This window comes from Mustelus asterias, chromosome 3, assembly GCF_964213995.1.
Source record: "Mustelus asterias chromosome 3, sMusAst1.hap1.1, whole genome shotgun sequence".
NCBI lineage: Eukaryota > Metazoa > Chordata > Chondrichthyes > Carcharhiniformes > Triakidae > Mustelus > Mustelus asterias.
This window is the reverse complement of record NC_135803.1, coordinates 127,206,251-127,227,857: the sequence shown is the minus strand read 5'-3', so window position 1 is coordinate 127,227,857 and position 21,607 is coordinate 127,206,251. Positions and strand designations below refer to the sequence as shown.

General features: G+C 41.2%; 1 protein-coding gene across 8 annotated transcripts in view; it reads left to right on the top strand.

The window, feature by feature from the left end:
• LOC144491573 (filamin-B-like) overlaps window positions 1-21,607 on the top strand; it is a 167,804-nt gene that overhangs the window by 49,485 nt on the left and 96,712 nt on the right. For 6 of the 8 annotated variants that reach the window (XM_078209568.1, XM_078209562.1, XM_078209561.1 and 3 more), the window contains exon 2: window positions 5,174-5,610. In XM_078209568.1, coding sequence (XP_078065694.1) covers window positions 5,238-5,610 — 373 coding nt within the window. In that variant the 5' untranslated portion in view covers window positions 5,174-5,237. Of the gene's footprint in view, window positions 1-5,170; window positions 5,611-21,607 lie in introns of all 8 variants that reach the window. The other 2 variants (XM_078209565.1, XM_078209564.1) reach the window with 2 other exon arrangements.

Here is a 21,607-nt window from a genome sequence, read left to right as displayed (position 1 = left end):
TGGAGTTCTTCCTCATTTACATTTTCTTCAGCAGAGGTGGTAAAGGACCTTGTCTTCTGTGAACCATCCTATTGTCCCTGCCACCAGAACCTACTGCTGCTCCCAGGTTTTGGATGCTTTACCATGTGCAGAACTCTCTAACTCACTCTCTATTCAAGCCATATGAACAACAAAAAAAAACTAACATGAAAAAGGAGCTTCAAAATAAGGCATTCCTAAAGAATATAAATATGTTACTGTTTCTACTGGTGGGTGGTTCAGCAACCAAAGGGCACAGATTTAACATAATTAGAAAAAGAAGCAGAGCAAAGATGATGAGAATGTTTTGTTTAATGCAGTGAATTGTTATGATCGTGGAAGCAGATTCAATTGTGACTTTTAAAAGTAACTTGTAAAGGGGAAATAGAATATATGCTTAAAAAGAAAATGGTTGCAAGACTATTGGGAAGTGAGATTCATTGAATCTGTCTTTCAAAGACCTGGCACAGGTATGATGGGCCAAATGGCCTCCTTCCATGCTGCAAGATTCAATAATTTTATTACAAAGTATATTTAAAAATTTGGTTTTTCTTTACCCAACGAGATACAATTTGATATTTCTGTACCTTCAATGTGTTCACGTTGACCCTCAGAAATATATCCAAAATCACTTATTCCAGATTTTTGTCGGATTGTTAGTTTTTCGATAATTGTTATTTTTCTTTGTTATTCCTTTTGCATGTCTCACCAAAATCCAATCCAATAGGAAGAGCGAGCAAGTGACCTGTACCTAAATGTATGCAAAATGTACAGCTTAAGAAAGTACACAAGAACAGCCAGGGGCAACTGTTCCCTTTGATTTTCTTTTCCTTTCTATGGAAAGCAAGCTGCCTACTGTCTGAGCTTCACCCTTTGGGGAATTTGCTGATTGAGTAATTGTAGGCACAAACCAAATTCATACCTCTGTACCCAGCTGCAATGAACTGTGCAAGCATAATGCTTTCCAGATGTTACATATAAGAAATGGTTTTGTCATTTGAAACCTGAAAACTAACTTGAAGGGTTAAAAATCTTAAAAGGATACAGAACTATATTTTGATACTGGGAGAAGTGAACTACAGAGGAGTGCAACTTGTACATGGTGCCTTTAATGTACATAAAATCACCAGGGGCTTTACAATAGAAATAGTGTTCGTGTGAGGAGCATGGATGATTCAGGATGGGGTGAGTTGAGGGACTAAAGGAAATATTTAGAGAATGGGGTTTCATGCAGGATTTTGAAGGAGGGGATTCAAAGCAGTAAGGTGAGAAGGATAATGAAAAGGATTCTAGAAAGTTGACGTGAGGGTCCCGATTTTGACTCCTGGTTAATTTTGGACAGGTGAGGAATAGTAAGGACCTCATTCACTGCTCCAGAAATTAGGCTTATGGTATCTTAACTTTCAACTCGAATTAAAATCCTGCTATCCAACCTCCGCTGTGTTCTAAGTGTGAAGTTGATGGGTTTGTTATTGAGCTACCAAGATTACTGCACAGCCTTTATTACACAAAAAGACAAGAGTAAAGTACTGCAGCTGCTGAAAATCTGAAATAAAAGCAGAAAATGCTGGAAATACTCAACAACTCTGGTAGCAGGTCAGTGACCCTTCATGAGAACATCCTAGGACCCTGACTTTCAGTCAGTAATGAGTCAGTTGTCTCTTTCCTCCAGGTTTGTTTACCACCAGTGCCCGTATCCAGCAGGATCAGAAGACAAAATTAATTTGCATGATGATAATTGCCCATTGCTCCACTCCTGCTGGACTGGTTGGGTTACAATTGGTTGAAGTTTAAGTATTAGTGTCACAAGTAGGCTTACATTAACACTGCAAAGAAGTTACTGTGAAAATCCCCTAGTCACCACACTCTGGCGTCTGTTCAGGTACAAAGAGGGAGAATTTAGCATGGCCAGTGCACCTAACCCGCACGCCTTTTGGACTGTGGCAGGAAACCAGAGCACACGGAGGAAACTCATGCAGACACGGGGAGAACATGCAAACTCCGCATGGACAGTGACCCAAGCCGGGAATCAAACCCTGATCCCTGGCATTGTGAGGCAGCAGTGCTAGCCACTGTGCCGCCCATAAGGGGCCTATGTTTCTCATTTAACAGTATTTCAACTCAGACTCACGCAGTTACATAGATGGATTGGAGACGTTGGTCCTGTTTTCCATGGAGAAGTGAAGGCTGAGAGGAGATTTGCTAGAGGTATTCAAAATCATGACAAGCCCAGACAGAATGGATAGGGAGAAGCCGTTCCCACTTGTGGAAGGGTCTAGAACAAGAGGGCGAAAGAAACAATGGCAACATGAGGAAAACCTTTTTCACTCAGTGACTGTTTAAAATGTGGAATGTGCTGCCTGAGAGTGTGATGGAGGCAGGTTTAATTGAGGCATTCAAAGCGAATAAGATTATTATCTGAAAAGGAAGAATGTGCAGGGTTGCGGGAAGAAGGCAGGCGAATAGTACTGGGTGAATTGCTCATTCAGAGAGCCGGTACAGACGCGATAGGCTGAGTGGCCTTCTGCACTGTGACAAATCTCTGATTCTAGATAGTAAAAAATGTCATTCCATAAAAGATTAAGCCTTTGTATTCCCAAATATTATATTAATTTAAGAATACATAAATGAGAGTTATGGAAGCATCTTGTAAATTCAGTGCCCTGAAAAATTTCAGATGGTTCAATTTGCACTTGGGTAAAGGAAAAGGGGAGTGGGAGGGGAAAAGAATGATATCAAAGATAATTATTTTACAGAACTATCCGAGCACAAATATTTTGAAGGCATTCCATAACACTGATAACATTTTGACACTGAATTTAAATACCTCCACTGTTCTTAATTATATCACTTTTATAAATGTCTAAGCATTTCCACTTGAGCAAAAGTTCTGGAAGTATTTGCTTGAAATGTCAAATCTAAGCCAAATTAAACTTTTTGAATGAATGATCACATCATTATTTCCAGATTAAAGAAAGATCACTAACCTTCAGACCAAGAATGTGCCATGATTTCACATCACTGATTTCACACAGCTCTGTTACATTTCTTCTCTCAGACGGTCGTGAACCTTTGGAATTCTCTACTCTGGAGGACAGTGGAGACGGACTCGTTGAATATATTCAGGATTGAGATAGACAGATTCTTGAACACTAGGGCAACAGGCAGGAAAGCAGAGTTGAGGCCAAGAGCAGAGCAATGATGATCTTATTAAATGGCAGAGACGGCTCATGGGGTTGTATGTCCTATTCTTGTTCCTATTTCTTATGCTGGCAGCACCAAGTAGTTACTGGATCTCCACTGGTGTCAGCTCCAGAAACATTAGTAGGTGGGTTAGACAAAGAAGTGGGATGTGTCACAGTGCACAATGAGATTACTTGGCCCAATGGGCACTAGGTGGCACAGTGGTTAGCACTGCTGCCTCACAGTGCCAGGGACCCGGGTTCGATTCCGACCTTCGGTGATTGTCTGTGTGGAGTTTGCACCTTTTCCCAGTGTCTGCATGGATTTCCTCCAGGTGCTCCGGTTTACTCCCCACAGTCTAAAGATGGGCAGGTTAGGTGGATTGGCTGTGCTACATTGCCCCTTAGTGTCCAAAGATATGTAGGTTAGATGGATTAGCCATGGTAAATGTGTAAAGTTACCTGGGGATAAAGTGGGGGAAAGAGCCTTGGTAAGGAACTTCTGCCAGAGAGAGTTGGTGCAGACTCAATGGGCTGAATGGCTTCTTTCTGCACTGTAGGGATTCTATGAATGTATCAGCTTTCTGAAAGAACATTCCACTCTCCTGCCCAATCCTCTGTCATCATGATTCCCTGTACAAACCTAGGAGCAGGTTTAATGAATGAACTTGAAATTTATGATGAAGGCTGGGTTGTGGATAATGTTTCCAGTGCTGATCCACACCTGTCAGATTTGATTCTGAGTTAACATCCTCAGCTCAGGAAGGGTAAGGACACCCCAGTGGGTGTATTGCTAATGGATTGAAGGTGTGATATGGTTTTAAGAGCACACCCCTTCACACTCCTGTTCACCGTCCAGGGACAGCTAAGATTATGGGGGCAGGGCTGGGCCAGAATTAGTTGTGATGACCCTTGTACCCGAACAGCATTTATGATGGCCATCTGGTAAAGTCTGCCAACTGGAGTTGAATGAATTATCGCTGTGAGCGGAAGAAAATAGATTATGTGCACACCGTAAATACCGATGACATTTCTCTCTGGAATGTCATGTTTAACAAGACAGGAAAGACATTTCCTCTTGAATAGTGATGTGACCCTCAGTGATGAATCACAGCTCTGGGTTTGGCAGTCAGGACTGGAATACACACCATACTTTTCACTGTACCCAATACATGTGACAATAGTAAATCAAATCAAAAATCAACTCCCCCCCCACCATTTTACACTTTTTAACAAAAGTGTTCATTTCTAAAACCTCAATACACATGTCACCATGCATTTCAAAAATGTTAATATATAAAGGAAAGCATACCAAAGTTTGGAAGAGCAGATTATAATGTGATCCCAGTGGGCTGGGACACTTTTATTTGTTTTGTCCCCAATTACTTGAAATGGTTAAAACCACTTGTGGGATTAAAGCTTGGAAAACTCTTAACGACAGCAGCTCAGGTTGACGTGAAAGTAGTCCTGGCGACAAATGGGTTGATTTTACCCAGGGACAGAGTTTAAAATGAGAGCAGAATTGAACGGAATGATTGTGTTTATAGTGCAGACATGTGGGTTCACCCTCTCTGTGACTAACCATGATTTGATCTGATTTATTATTGTCACATGTATTGGTGTACAGTGAAAAGTATTGTTTCTTGCGTGCTATACAAAGCATACTGTACATAGAGAAGGAAAGGAGAGTGCAGAATGTAGTGTTACAGTAATAGCTAGGGTGTAGGGAAAGATCAATGCGCTATACAGACAAAGCATACCATTCATAGAGTACATAGGGGAGAAGGAAAGGAGAGGGTGCAGAATTTAGTGTTATGGTCATAGCTAGGGTGTAGAGAAAGATCAACTTAACATGATAGGTCCATTCTAAAGTCTTGATGGCAGCAGAGAAGAAGCTGTTCTTGAGTGTGTTGGTACGTGACTTCAGACTTTTTTATCTTTTGTAACCCTGTCTCTCCCTCCCTCCCTAGCAGTGAAGCTGTGAGCAGACAGACTCCCGGAAGTGCACAGAGGCTTTATAAAGGAGGAGGTGGCAGTATGAGCACGCATGTGCAGAGGAGGGAGCCAGAGCAGCATTTGCAGTCGCGGCAGCAACAGCAGGGGGACAAAGACGCCGAGATGCCGGTCACCGAGAAGGACTTGGCGGACGACGCTCCGTGGAAGCGGATTCAGCAGAACACCTTCACCCGCTGGTGCAACGAGCACCTGAAGTGTGTGAACAAGCGCATCCACAACCTGCAGAGTGACCTGGCGGACGGCCTGCGCCTCATTGCCCTGCTCGAGGTGCTGAGCCAGAAGCGAATGTACCGCAAGTACCACCAGAGACCCACCTTCAGGCAGATGCAGCTGGAGAATGTGTCCGTGGCGCTCGAGTTCCTCGACAAGGAGAACATCAGGCTGGTGTCTATCGGTGAGTCCCTTTTCCCTCCCTATCTGTTTAAAAACTCTCCTCAGAGGATTGTCTCTAAACTTAGACCAAAAGTTGCCCTTGTTCCGCAAGGTACGTCTGAGATTTTATTTTTTTAAATTATTTGTTCGATTCTTGGGCAACCAGAACCTTCAGTGAACCTGAGCCTTATATCGTCACCATGGCAACTTGCTTTTTAAATCATTCCCCCCCCCACACAAGCCAGTGGATTTATTATTGAGAATTTCAAACTGCCTCGCTTTCTCTGCACATGCTGCATTGTGTTTTATTTCTGGCTTTGCTGTGAAGACATTGCTCACCGGTTGGTTGCTTGTGTTAATTTCCAAAAGTTTGAAATGCTCGACTGCCAAGTTCAGTTCTTCATGTCCCCACGTTGATTATGGAAATATTCTCCTTTTTTGTGTGGGGGTGGGGTTCATAGCCATTGACCCAGCTGAATAGTTTCTAAGAGGGTTTGCTTTGAAGTGTGAATAGGAAGTTTGAACCACTACATTCCACTTTTTAAAAAATTATATTAAATTTAGCTGCTCTAAATGTGGAATAATCTAGTTCTCTTTTTTTCTGTCTGGTCTGTAGCTATTTATTGAGTAGGGTGTGGTACCTTCAGGTGCAGACTTGGATTCTCATTCTCTCTCCTATAGGTGGCTGAGTTGCTCCTGCCCCTCCTACAATCTCTCTCAATCTGTTTTGAGTTCTGATTAATATAACTTTGGGGGGGTTTATACATGTAATTTTTCCCTCACTCAACAGTGATATATCAGATTGTGCAGATTTGTGAGGCATATTACTCGGTGGGAAATGTATCTCATTTGAGCAACTTTTTTCAACTAGTAAGCAGTTTCATTTGCTGCCTTTTTTTTTAAACTTGCTTTTATCTGCTGTTAAACAATGAGCCAAGCTTTTGGTTAAATATTAGCTGGAGGGTGTGATCTGGAAAGCTAGCCTTCTGCCAGTGACACTGAACCTGAGTGACCCAAGTTGTTTGCTTTTTAATTCATTGGCAATGGTTGACCCATGACATTACACAGGGAATTTTAAATGAAATATTGATGCTCCAATCTGGTCTGTAATTCTTATTTTGGATCAGCTGATTGTCTTGTGTGGAAGCTCATTAGAAACTGTAAAAGTAGGTGTTGAGAAATCCTTGTGTAGAGTTTTGATAGCCTTGGAAAAAGTATGCAAACTCTCCAATAAATTGCAATCTGACCTTTTTTTTTAAAAAAAAGTTGTAAGATCTCTAAACCAAGAGTGCAAAAGCATGACTTTGACCATGTCCGTGTAGGGAATGACTGGTCTACTCCCTTGAATCTATCTATTTGTGATCAAGTTCAATTAAATGGATTGCTGCAGAGTATTGCAATACAGAAAATAGACTTGATTATGTATTTAACTTGGCCATGTTATCTTGATCAACAGACCTCCTGATGAATTTTTATTTCCCCATTTTCCCGCCCCCCCCTGCCGAAGGATTAACTCGGTTATAAATAACTGATTCAAGTACTTCTCTAGAAGAGGTGCAGTGAGCAGTTGTTCATCATGATGAGTAACACAAAGCCACTGTAAAACATGACATCACTGCTACCATCCTCCTGACTACATCAGACACAATTGATCCATCGTTCCACCAGATGTAATACTACTTTCATAGTTCAGGCCTCTTGAGGATTCATACCTGATGTCCCAGGTAGCAAGTTACACCAGCTGTCTACTAGACTCACTGTTTTGTCATTTGGTATAAAAGCCACTTTTTGTTTAGTCAATTACTTTGTCTCATGTTTTCTGCCCTCAGCTGGGCTTGTTCATTAATTGCTTTGAACTCCAGTCCAAAGATGTGCAGCTGAAGTGGATTGGCCATGCTAAATTCCCCTTTAGTGTCCCAAGATGTGTAGGTTAGATGGATTAGCCATAGGAAATACGTGGGTTACAGGAATGGTGGGGGGGACGGTTTTAAGATGCTCTCAGGTCAGTGCAGACTCAATGGGCCAAATGACCCCTCTGCACTGTAGGGATTCTATGCACAGGTATGATCCTTGGAGAAGGACAGGTGTGCAAGGCATTAGTGTTAGATGCTAGCCCACCTTGCTGCTTAGATGTGGTGATCTCGTAGGTTAGGGAAGGCTTCTCCTTTTCATGACTGAGCTCTGAACCATAAAGTAAATATTTAGACTTGTAGTGCCCAAGCTTGACCTGTTTGGATTTTGAGATGTATGATTTTTCTTTTGGTTTTTAATCTTGTTTCTGAAGTTGCCAGTAAGATTACCAGCTACTAGTAAATCCAGCATTTGCACAGCAGATGCCTCTTTCTCATCCGAATGTTTTGAGTTGTTGAAAGCTAAAATAACTGAACCTTGATGGGAAGGGAATACCAAAATCCTATTCAAGGCATTCATAGCCTGGTAGGAAACTATACTGTAGATTGCTGCAGTACTTTCAGAACTAACTGGATGCAAAGAGGTTTTTCTCCTGAACCTTGCGAAGCTCTAATTTTATATTGGTTACTCCATGGGCCTCAAGTGACAACTCCCAAGAACTACTATAACAGCCACCCATTGGTTAGATACTGCAGCTTGTGGGCTCTTGGATTTCCCTCATTATGCTAGATATCTAACTTTGCAGTTTGTAGTCTACTCTTTAAGGGTACTTTGTCATTCATAAACCTGCATAAAAGATCCAGAAGCTATCTGAAATTAAAGAATAAAGCTCTGCTATTAAATGGTAATTACTCCCTCCCCAGGAATCATCATCTTGTAGCATTATATAAATATCCACCACCACCAACAAGATGCCTGTATTACCTGTGTGGTCCTGTCTGAATTATTCCTTGTTATGGTTACTGGAGACTAATAGCAACTACTTTTGAATCAATTATGTTTTTTCAATTGCTCTATTCAATGAGGTAGTTGCAGAATTCAGAGTAAATAATTTGATCAAAGTTATGGACTTGCTTGAAGATGAGAATTTACAAGTCAAAACCTGCTGAATCCATTTCTTTACTAAAAGTGCTCCGATAGCTAATCGATAGATGTAGATTAGTTGTGTGGTTAGATAGATGTGATCATTGAACTTTTAGAATCGTACAGGGCAGAAGGAGGCTGTTCAGCCCATCAAGTCTGCATCAACCGCAATCCCTCCCATGCCCTATCCCTGTAACCTTGCGTTTACCCTGCTAATCTCCGACACTGAGGGACAATTTATCATGGCCAATCCACCTAACCACCTATCTTTGGAATATGGGTGGAAACAGATGCAGGGAGAATGTGCAGATTCCAGAGTGATCCAAGCTGGGAATTGAACCCAGGTCCCTGGCGCAGTGAGGCAGCAGTGCTAACCACTGCTGCCCTACTACTTTTGACCATCTCCTTTTCCTTCCACAATCCGAAAGATGTGCTGGTTGGATGCATTGGCCATGCTAAATTCTCCCATGGTGTACCTGAACAGGTGCCAGTGTGGTGACTAGGGATTTTCATAGTAACTTGATTGAAGTGTTAATGTAAGCCTACTTGTGACACTAAACTAAAATATTTATGCAGTAAAGGACTAACAAAGCCCTAGAAGTAAGCAAATACTAAGTGTAGAAGATTCAGGTTCCAGTTGATTGTTGTTTTGGGGTTCAATAGCATCTAAAATATTTAAACTGACTCAATCAATGAATAAATTAACTTTCTGGATTTTCAGCCAGCAGACAAAGCTTTCTTTGTATGAACATGTGTGGGTATTGCTGCATTATTTGACTAGTGTGTGTGTGCACTGGTGCTGGTCTGCATGGAGTGGTGCAGGGCAGGAAGTTCTAAAGATCCTCATGTCTCTGGGCTGTCCACCTGATATCAGGAAAGCAGGTTGATGTGTCTGCTGCTCTTGCAAATCTATTTAGCTGCAGAGGTTCAAAGATACCCCAAGTGATGAATCTTTACCATTCCCTAAATGTAATCTTGGTACTGACGTGACCTGAGGCCATTAGCAGTAACACATGTCCCCTATGGTATGGCATAATGCATTTGTCGTCCTGCTCAGTCTTTAAATTTACTAGACTATAATTGTCAAACCGTTTTATTCACAGCTGTAAGTTCAGTCTTGGAAACTGGCACTTAAAATACCTGCAGAAAGAGAATTCCTTTTGAGCTTGTAATTTAGTTGGCTGATTTTATAAATTTCCAATTTTCCTACTCCACCCTTGCACTAGGTCTCCTACCAAAACACCCTAAGAGACAACCTTTTGAAGACTTTCCATGCACCACGTTATTGACTGGCTCAGTAGGTACATTTTGGTAATTTTGGCAAATGTTGTTTGAGCAAGAAGTCTGCTAATGGAACTCTGATATTTTCCATTTAGTTCTGGGTTAGAGATGGGGAAATGTCTTAAATATCCTTCCCACTAAGTTTGGATAACCCAGATCTTTAATCAATTCTGCTGAATTCAACCAGGATTATGGATGCCAGAAATCTGAAATAAAAACAAAATTCTGGGGAAAAGAAATCAGGTCTGGCAGCATCTGTGGATAGAGCAACAGAGTTAACAACATCAAATTCAATGAGTTTCTTTGGAAGTATTTGGAAACTTATTACTGGTAAAATACTGTGCTGCTGCAGTGCCACTTTAGCCACTATATGTTCAGTTTGCTATTACCACATGGAAATAGAATATTACAAACATGCAGTCATGTTTTTACAGCCAATGAAACCCATAAGTTTATTTCCAAGTCAATGATCAGGCTGCACATGTTGTCTTTTCCATTAACCTCTAACCCCCACTCTTGGCTTTCTCTTACCCTACTTCCCCCACCAAAAATATCTGTCCCAAGTTTTTTTGAAGGAGTAACCAAGAAGGTAGATGAGGGCAGTGCAGTTGATGTTGTCTGCATGGACTTTAGCAAGGCCTTTGACAAGGTACTGCATGGTAGGTTGTGCATAAGGTTAAATCTCGTGGGATCCAGGGTGAGGTTTCTAAATGGATACAAAATTGGCTTCTTGATAGCCAGAGGGTGGTTGTAGAGAGTTGTTTTTCAAACTGGAGGCCTGTGACCAGTGGCGTGCCTCAGGGATCAGTGCTGGGCCACTTATTTGTCATTTATATTAATGATTTGGATGAGAATATAGGAGGCATGGTTAATAAGTTTGCAGAAGACACTAAGATTGGTGGCATAGTGGACAGTGAAGAAGGTTATCTAGGATTACAATGGGATCTTGATCAATTGGGCGAGTGGGCTGACAAATGGCAGATGGAGTTTAATTTGGACAAATGCGAGGTGATGCATTTTGGTAGATTGAACCAGGGCAGGACTTAGTTAATAATAGGGCATTGGGGAGAGTTACAGAACAGATCTAGGGGTACGTGTTCATAGCTCCTTGAAAGTGGAGTCACAGGTGGACAGTGGTGAAGAAGGCTTTCAGCATGCTTGGTTTCATCGGTCAGAACATTGCATACAGGAGTTGGGACGTCTTGTTGAAGTTGTACAAGGCATTGGTAAGGCCACACTTGGAATACTGTGTGCAATTCTGGTCACCCTATTATAGAAAGGATATTATTAAACTAGAAAGAGTGCAGAAAAGATTTACTAGGATGCTACGGGACTTGATGGTTTGAGTTATAAGGAGAGGCTGGATAGACTGGGACCTTTTTCTCTGGGACATAGGAGGCTGAGGGGTGATCTTATAGAGGTCCATAAAATAATGAGGGGCACAGATCAGCTAGATAGTTATCTTTTCCCAAAGATAGCGGAGTCTAAAACTAGAGGGCATAGTTTTAAGGGGAGAGATGAAGTGTCCAGAGAGACAATTTTTTCACACAGAAGGTGGTGAGTGTCTGGAACAAGCTGCCAGAGGTGGTAGTAGAGGTGGGTACAATTTTATCTTTTAAAAAGCCTTTAGATAGTTACATGGGTACGATGCTTAGAAGGATATGGGCCAAATGCAGGCAATAGGGATTAACTTCGGGGTTTTAAAAAAGAAAAGACGGCATGGACAAGTTGGGCCGAAGGGCCTATTTCCATGCCGTAAATCTCTGGCTCTGAGTCAATGCAGGTTGAACTGCAATGTGTTTTCCCCGTAGAACCCAGACACTGGTTCTCCACCTAGCAATGTGTTCATAATCCTCGAGTGCTTTAAGATTTCCATGCCTGACCTCAGCATCCAGGAGCAGTTGCTGTAGAGAACATGGGTTGTTCAAGCCACATTGCCTGCTGTCTCACTCCGACTATACAAATTAGCCAAACTGATTAACTGAAAATAATGCCCTGAGGTTCAAGCATTCCTTCCACTATAAGGTGCCTGCTGTTACATAAGCAAAAATAGAATCTTGTTAATTCAGTTCTGGATGAATGCAGAGACATCCTGAGGAAACCCACACAGACACTGGGAGAATGTGCAGACTGTGACCCAAACCAGGAATTGAACCCGAGTCCATGGTGGTGCTGTGAGGCAGCAGTGCTAACTGCGGTTCAGTCACTTTCCACCGCATTACTGCAGTTTTGTGCTGCTACTGTTTTGTATTTTTTTTGGGTGCAAATGCAACATAGTATGCTTTAAAGAAACAAATATTTGGAATGCTTTTGCCAAGGGAGATGTGGAAGCACCAACTGATTAAACTTTTCTCTTGGAGAAGGGACAGTTGCTTTTAACCCCACTTTGTGACCTGATATTTTAATATTCACACTGACTAACCAGTATAGTTGAATTGATGTCCTTTTGGGGATCTCCATTAATCTGCTGCCAGAGGATTTACCTAATCTGTTTTAGCAACTAAACTGGAAACTAGTTTTTTGTGGGCTGCTGGGAGTGGGGAGAAAGGGAGAGTGGGTGACGAGAGAATTTTCATCCTTGATTCAAAAAAAAAGCAGCATAAATTTTAAAGTTGTATACAATGCTGAGTGATCCAATATTAAGATCTTTTAGTGGTAGCATTGAAATCTTCAGGTGTGACTTGTGGTGAATATCTGTAAATGATTTTCTTGGCTTCTTTTTGGTTTTGAGTAAGAGTGGAAGGGAGCCCAGTCTGTAAATGTGCTAGTTGCAAGCAGCCATTTGAGAAATAGTTGGCTGCTTGCCTCCAGCTAACTTAGTTGTTGAATACATAGACAGTTTCAATATATATGTCATTTAACAATCAACAGAAATGTTTGCTTCTGTTGGGCTCCAGTTTTGTGACTAATAAAACTGTTGAAGGCTTCTCCTGACTTGATTTCTACAAGTTGAAGTTGGAACCTTCCTGGAAAAGTTTGTTTTTGCTTTTTAAGCAGGGGATGAAATATTTGAAAGCATCTAAACTACTGATTTAGTTGATAGAATAAGAAAAAAACCCATGGAAAACTGATTTCGTATGTGACACATTCACTAAACTCTAGAAGCATTTATTTAGTCACATGTAAGCTGACATTAACATTGCAATGAGGTTACTGTGAAATTCCCCTAGTTGCCACACTCCGTCGTTTGTTTGGGTTAATGCATCTAACTAGCACATCTTTCGGACTGCGAGAGGAAACTGGAGCACCTGGAGAAAACCCACGCAGACATGGGGAGAACAGGAGGAAAGATTTTTGAAAGGTAAATTAATTAGGTCGCTTATCCAGGAAAATGTGCTTATGTTGCAATTATTTTGTCTTCAGAAGTCTAATGCCATGATGACGGAAGCTCTGCTTAAGTGAAAGTAGATGGTGGCTATTGCACAATGCTGTATGCCATCATTTAGTTCAAACATAATTAATGAAGGTGGGGTATATTTCCTTATTTATGTACTTGGTTCCAATTATACTCACATTAATTAGCACCCTCTGTGACTAATGCTTGGTGGAGACACTGTTTTTAGGGATTGCCCGTGCTACTTGTTTGTGGGTGGCCTCTGCCCTTGGCAGCTAATGGATATTTTGATAAGTATATTGTTTTGGGGGGTGCCGTTATGTCATGGTTGAGGTTTCCAATTTAGCCCATGGGTACAAACCTATATCCTGGAACAGAATGTAAACCTATTTTCTTGTTAATGATTTTTCTTGTATTTGTATTAATCTTGGAGCACCCCTCGAGTAGAAGTTTAATGCAGAAGTTTATTGCATGTGTATAATAGTCTTCCATTGAAATGTTGCATCTTGGAACATAAGAACATAAGAAATAGGAGCAGGAGTAGGCCATCTAGCCCCTCGAGCCTGCCCTACCATTCAATAAGATCATGGCTGATCTGATAGTGGTTTAGTTCCACTTACCACTTCCGCTCCCCAAAACCCTTAATTCCCTTATTGATCAGAAATCTATCTACCTGTGACTTAAACATATTTAACGAGGTAGCCTCCACTGCTTCAATGGGCAGAGAATTCCAGAGATTCACTACCCTCTGAGAGAAGAAGTTCCTCCTCAACTCTGTTCTAAACTGACTCCCCCTTATTTTGAGGCTGTGTCCTCTAGTTCTTGTCTCCTTTCTAAGTGGAAAGAATCTCTCTGCCTCTACCCTGTCTAGCCCCTTCATTATCTTGTATGTCTCTATAAGATCTCCCCTCAGCCTCCAATGAGTACAGGCTCAATCTCTCCTCATAAGCTAACCCCCTCATCTCCAGTATCAACCTGGTGAACCTTCTCTGTACTCCCTCCAAGGCCAATATATCCTTCCTCAAATAAGGGGACCAAAATTGCACACAGTACTCTAGTTGCAGCTCCACCAGTACCTTGTACAATTGCAGCAAGACCTCCCTGCTTTTATACTCCATCCCCTTTGCAATAAAGGCCAACATTCCATTTGCCTTCTTGATCACCTGCAAACTGAGTTTTTGTGATTCCTGCACAAGGACCCCCAGGTCCCTCTGCACAGTAGCATGTTGTAATTTTTCACCATTTACGTAATAGTCCATTTTACTATTATTCCTTCCAAAGTGGATAACCTCACACTTGTCAACATTATACTCCATCTGCCAGATCCTTGCCCACTCATTTAGCCTATCCAAATCTCTCTGCAGACTTTCTGCATCCTCCACGCAATCTTCTAAGGATCCGACATTTACTTTAGCTACTCTTTTCCTTTTTATATATTTATAAAACTTTTACTATCGGTTTTTATATTTTGTGCTAGTTTAGTTTCATAATCTATCTTTCCTTTCCTTTATCGCTTTCTTAGTTGTTCTTTGGTTTTTAAAGCTTTCCCAATCTTCTAATTCCCCACTAGTTTTGGCCACTCTGTATGCATTGGTTTTTAATTTAATACTCTCCTTTATTTCCTTAGTTATCCACAGCTGGTTATCCCTTTTCTTACATTCCTCTATCACAGGAATATATTTTTGCTGAGTACTGAGAAAAATCTCAAATCTGCCACTGTTGCTCAGCTGCCCTACCAACTAGTCTGCGCTCCCAGTCTACATTAGCCAATTCTGCCCTCATCCTATTGTACTCTCCTCTGTTCAAGCAGAGGACACTGGTTTGGGACCCTACTTTCTCACCCTCCATTTGTATTAGAAATTCAACATTGTGATCACTCATTCCAAGAGGATCCCTCACAAGAAGATCATTAATTTTACCTGTCTCATTACACAGGACCAGATCCAAGATAACTCGCTCCCTCGTAGGTTCTGTAACATACTGTTCGAGGAAACTATCCCGACAGCATTCTAAGAACTCTTCCTCCAGTCCACTGTGTCTGACTTGAGTCAACCAATCAATATGCAGGTTAAAATCCCCCATAATTATTGCTGTTCTGTTTTTGCATGCATCCATTATTTGCTTGTTTATAGCCTGACCCATCTCAACATTATTATTTGGGGGCCTATAGACCATGCCCACCAGTGACTTTCTCCCCTTAGTATTCCTTATCTCCACCCACAACGATTCCACATTCTGCTCCTTAGAGCCTATATCGTCTCACTACAGCCCTGATATCTTTAATTAACAGAGCTACCCCACCTCCTTTTCCTTCCTGTCTGTCCTTCTGAAATGTCTGATACCCCTGGATATTCAGTTCCCAATCCTGGTCACCCTGCAACCACCTTTCTGTAATGGCCACTAAATCATACCCATTTGTACTGATTTGTGCCATCAACTCATTCACTTTGTTTCGAATGCTACGTGGATTCAGGTAAAGTGTCTTTATGCTAGCCTTTATATGGACCCGATTTGTTAGTGAATTCTTTTGATTGCACGCTCTGTCCCTACCTGTCGCAAACTGGTTATCCTTCCCCAGACCATCTCCTTGCACTGTGTTGACCACCTCCCTCCTTGTGTTTGTCACCTTTTTTACTCTGTCTGAGCCCTTGACTCCTTTAACTAGATGAATGCCCTCATCATTAACCTGCACTCGTACCCTCACCTTTACCTTTTTGATTTTGTAATTCCCCATATCCTGAACCCTCTCCCCCACTATTTAGTTTAAAGCCCTATTTACAGCCCTGGTTATACGATTCGCCAGGACTCTGGTCCCAGCATGATTCAGACGAAGACCGTCCCATCTTCCCCAATACTGGTGCCAATGTCCCATGAATTCAAACCCATTCCTCCCATGCCAATCTTTGAGCCACACATTTACCTCAATCTTATTGACCCTGTGCCAATTTGCTTGTGGCTCAGGTAGTAATCCAGAGATTACCACCTTGTTGGTTCTGCTTTTTAATTTGGCTCCTAGCTTTTCATACTCCCTCTGCAGAACCTCTGTTCCTGTTCTGCCTACATCATTGGCACCTACGTGGGTCACTACAACTGGATTTTTACCCTCCCACTCCAAGTTCCTCTGCAGCCCAGATGAGAGATCCTGGACCTGAGCACCAGGCAGGCAACACAACCTTTGGGATTCTCGATCCTGGTCACAAATAAGTGTCAATGCCCCTAACTACGCTACCACTACATTTCTTTTTTCTTCCTCCACCTGAATGGCTCCCTGTACCACGGTGCCGTGGGCAGTTTGCTCATCCTCCTTGCAGTCCCCATTCCTGTCCACTCTGGGAGCAAGAATCTCAAACCTTTTGTACAGATTCCAGGACTGAGGCTCTTGCAACTCTACCTTCTGGATCTCCCTTGCAGCCACACCCTCTTGTCCCTGACCCCCAGCTGAATTAGTTGGTCTAAGGGGTGTGACTGCCTCCTGTTAAAACATTACTCCTTGTCTTTGCTCCCTAGTGGGTGCTGGTTGTAGTATGGTCAAATCAAAGCCATCCAGGTAATAGTCCACCTGGCCACTCTAACCTGAATTGTGAAAATTATCAATTATCTGGGGTCATAGGCAGCACAGTGGTTAGCACTGCTGCTTTACTGCACCAGGGACCCAGATTCAATTCTAGCCTTGAGTGAGTGGTGTTTACATGTTCTTGTGTCTGCATGGGTTTTCTCAGTCCAAAGGTGTGCATGTTGGGTGGATTGGCCATGCTAAATTTCCCCCTTGATGTATAAAATGTGCAGGTTAGGGGATTAGCCATGGTAAATGTGTGGGATTATGGGGATAGAGCCTGGGTAAAATGCTCTGCTTGCAAGTTGTGGACTATATGGGCCAAATGGCCTCCTTGTGCACTGTAGGGATTCTATCATAGCTGTTGAGGCATTGGTGAGCAGGAAGCTTGGGAAAGATGTTATCATTGTTACCTTTGTGTGGATTGGCATCTTGGGACAAGCCAAGTATTGAATTTTGCTGGTTTGTGTAGCTTAGGATTGTACATATAAAAGTTCATACTATCTATTGACACCTTTAGAAGGCAAATCAGCTCTAACAGGAATGGGGGGGATGAACACTGACTTCATTGCAGTGTTAATGTAAGCCAAGGACCAAGCCAGGTCCTTGGCTTGTTTTGCTGATGCTTCAGACTGAGCCATTTTCTTGGCTATGTTTTCAGCATTTTCTTACACTCCAAGGCATGTCTCAACTCTACCTCCACTCAAATGGGAATGGAGCCCATGCTTTTGGCAATGTTCTAAACCACACTAGCAATCTTGCCAACCAGCCACCACATAGAATGCATATCTGCACTGGTCTGATGTTACTTTAACCATTAGGCCTCAAATGGAGTAATGAGGTTTCAACTTTTTTGTACTGGTTTGTCCTACAAAATGTTTTCCCTGGAGCTTGATGCTCAGTGCTTTTATTTAGCACTGGGTGCAGTTTCTTTTAGCAACAAGGTAGATGCTCTGTTTAATGCATTAACAGGTTTCATATGACAATTCTTATCCTGTAATTGTCACTTGGGGTTAGGAGTGATGATGCAATAAATCATTGAAAAGTAAACATCAGTGTTTTGGGGAGGCCCCTGAGAAAAGTGACTTGAGCAGTTGTTTCCCTCAAAACTGCCATTGCTACCTGGTTAGTGTATTTCAGCAATAATGTTTTGGCTGTCTCTACATATTCTCATTAAGTACAAGCACATTAAACAAATCAGCTACAATACCAATTCATTGTAATGTTATAAAGATCAAAATCTTTCCCAAGCTTCCTGCTTACCAATGTCTCAACAGCTATGATAGAATCCCTACAGTGCACAAGGAGGCCATTTGCCCCATATAGTCGGCACCAACTCTCCGGCAGAGCATTCTACCCAGGCCCTATCCCTGTAATCCACACATTTACCATGGCTAATCCCCTAACCTGCACATTTTGTACACCAAGGGGCCAATCCACCCACTTTGCCAAATCTAAACTCCATTAGTAAACCTAGTATAACAATTTAATTATAAACTTCTAATACCAAAATCATATGGGTGGAACAGTGGTTAGCACTGCTGCTCCACAGCACCAGGGACCTGGGCCCCCCCCAATGTCTGCATAGGTTTCCTCTCCCATTCTGCAAGACGTGTTGGTTAGGTGCATTGACCTGAACAGGTGTCAGACTGGGAATTTCAAAGTAACTTCATTGCAGTGTTAATGTTAGCCTTGCATGTGACTAATAAACTTTAACTTTTCCATGACTTAAGATTGTCCAACAGATTGTGAAGATTAAACAAATTCCAGTATTGAACATGTTAAAGTATCTGAGTTATTGGAAATAATCATAACTTGGTGCAGTGCATGGGTTTAATCAATCCATCTTCAAAATTGGCCAACTTTTCTAGTAAGCCTGTTTGACCTAAACAAGGAGAACAGGAGATACTGTATATAGGTTGAAGTAGCATGAAGGGAGTGGCAAGATGACCACTCCTGTTTCACATGCCTTTAGAATGTATGAACAATGCATGTATGACAAATCTCAAACTATTGATTTGGGTTCTTGCGGTATTTCCTGCTTCAGAGCAGGTTGGTCCATTATCTCTGGGGTTTTGTGAATTTTTAGAGGAAAAAGCTAAAGATATATTTGCAACCAATTGCATTGTTTAAAATGTTAAAGGAAAGTGGGGGTGGTGTGATTTTCTTGGGGGTTAGATACTTGACAGGAATTGCACTGTTGCGGTTTGCTCTGGCGGTTATGTCTTAATGTAAAATTGCACACCTTGTGAAAATGTTTTGAAATATTTAGTGCCATAAGTTCTTGTTGTTCATCTGTTGCATCTGTTTTATATTGACTTGGAGAAGTAGTGCATGCTCTGAATCCACCAAAGCAGCTATCAGAATTTCTAAAACAATGGAGTAACTATATGGATAATTTTGTAACTACAGTCTTTTAAATGTTGGCTTAAATTAAATTGGACAAAGCCATTCTCTTTCCTTGGCCTCACTTACCAAGCTTAACTTGACTGCATGAATGGCCATGGAAGAAATACAGTTTAAAATTCTGCTTGCACCACAGTTGCACTATTTTTTTTTGTGCATGCTCACTATATCACAAGACCTGTTGTGTCTTGTTGCCTTGAATTATGCAACTGCTTGGCAAATGTTGCATTTGCAGTGACAGTTCTGTTTTTTTCCTTTTAGTAATTTGTATTGTTTCTCCAGCTTGGAGAAGTGAATAATGAAACTACTTGTCTTGTTGGCTTAATGGTGATACTTGCCTCTGATCGGCTTATATTCATAGAATAAAAGTGGAACATTAGAATGAGTTTCCTTTGAATTTGTGTAGTTTACTGCCCTGACAAATTAGAACCCTAAAAGTAGATTAAAATATAAATGAGACATTAGTGCATAAATGTGGTGAACCATAGATGGTTACCACTATGGGTACTTGAATATATGTTACACTCATTGCTGTTGGGGCTAGGGTTGTTGGGTGTTCCACCTGTTATTACTGTTTATGTGGTACACTCTGTTTGGCTCCGCCGCCTTACAGGAGTATAAAGGTCACTGCTACTTCCTAGTAGTCTTTGTCTGGGACAATATTGAGTAGTGTGCTCCTATTTGTGAATAAAAGCCTTTATTCCCGGGTACGTTCTAGCCTCATGTGAATCAATCGTGCATCAATAAATTATCTTTCAATGAGACTTTCACAAGATATTTTAGAACCCAGTCGGAGATCCATAACTATCTGGGTAGTTGTTGGTAACAATGTGTACCAATTTAAAATTGCCTCGGGTATTGAAAGTTAATGATTTCTTGCAGCAGTTCAAAAAGCCGAATGTGTTTGTATGGTTGCTCACTCAAGGCCTCCTATAGGGATGATATCTAAAACAAATGCATTATACTATGGCAATTTCTTGCTGAAGTGTGCATATCCACCAGAATTCATGATGGCTTCTATAAATCCTGTTTCACCTTCCATCAAACTAACCTTCAGAATAAATGAATGTACAACAAGCCTCAAACTATTGATCTTGCTTCTTGATTGCACTTGGCAGAATTTGAATTTCCATCACCTGATGGTTATTTTGATAGTGACGTTCTGCAAATGTAGGATATAAATGCTACAAACTAGAATTATACGGCTGAATATTCATTTGAAGGGTTTTAATGAAGGACTATATGTCGACACAACACATCAAATAGCTTGCCTTGAAGTCGGTTAGTGTTGGGAGTAAAACTGAATAGAACTATTGTCTGCAACTGGCTGGCTCATTCCCATCGTTCTGCTAGTTTGATTTATGATTTGGACCTGTCACAACTATTACACATGATGAAATAAACAACCATTTCTGTTAAGTTTTCAGTTTGTTTTGGTTTGCAAATAAATGGTGAATCAAGCTTTTATCTACTAAACTTTATCATTTAAATTAAAATTTCCCCTACCTTGAAACATCTGTTTCCAGAATTTATTTGAAACTAGTTGTACTATATGGGAATTGGCTACAACTGAACCATAGTTCTAATACAAATTATTAACATACTAACAGCATAACTAAATTATGAAGCTTGGTTACTATAACATCTATTAAGACAGAATATCCAAGGTATATACTTGCTACTTGAATTTTAAAACAATGGCTTACCATAACGGCAATTTCCAGGTTTTCCTTCTATCACTACACATTGGTGTTTTCATTATTTCCTCTCTTTGAGATTTGTACTTTCCTTGTCCATCTCTTGCACATTATTGTTTGTGGCTACTGACATTTCTATGCAAAGGATATTACAGCAATAATGCTGAGAAAGAAGCAAAAGCCAATGGGTGGAAGGCTTGAAATTGATAGAAAATGAAGGTCATGAAACATGGTGGGGAGGAAATTATTAAGTTAGACAAATCACAATTCTAAAATTAATACAGTGCTTGATTCTCTAATTCAAAATTGGAGACCTGGGTTGGGCTGAACACCATGTGGGTAGTATAGTATCTGGTAAAACATTCTTGCAATAGAATTTCAGCAGTGCATGTGGGTCCACTTGATGCACCATGAAGACTTGTGTTTTGATCTACTAAATTAACCTCTGCTTTTAGTGAAGGTCACTTTTTTGAAAAGTTTTCACTTGTCTCCACTTCAGAATGTGCTTAAATGTGGAAGGAACTATACTTCAGTGCCAAAATTAATCTGTCGTGATAGTTTGCAACTTGGAAGGGACTAGTCTTGACAGCCTAGGCATGTTCTGTGCAGGGGAAGTGATACTGTTCAGGTTGTAGCTGAGATCCCATCTGTCCACGGCAGATCAGATGACACTATTCAAAATAGTCTGGATTAATTCAAATTGCTGACTAGTCCTTCCTCAACTATAATAAACAGATAATTATCTTGAGCAGCA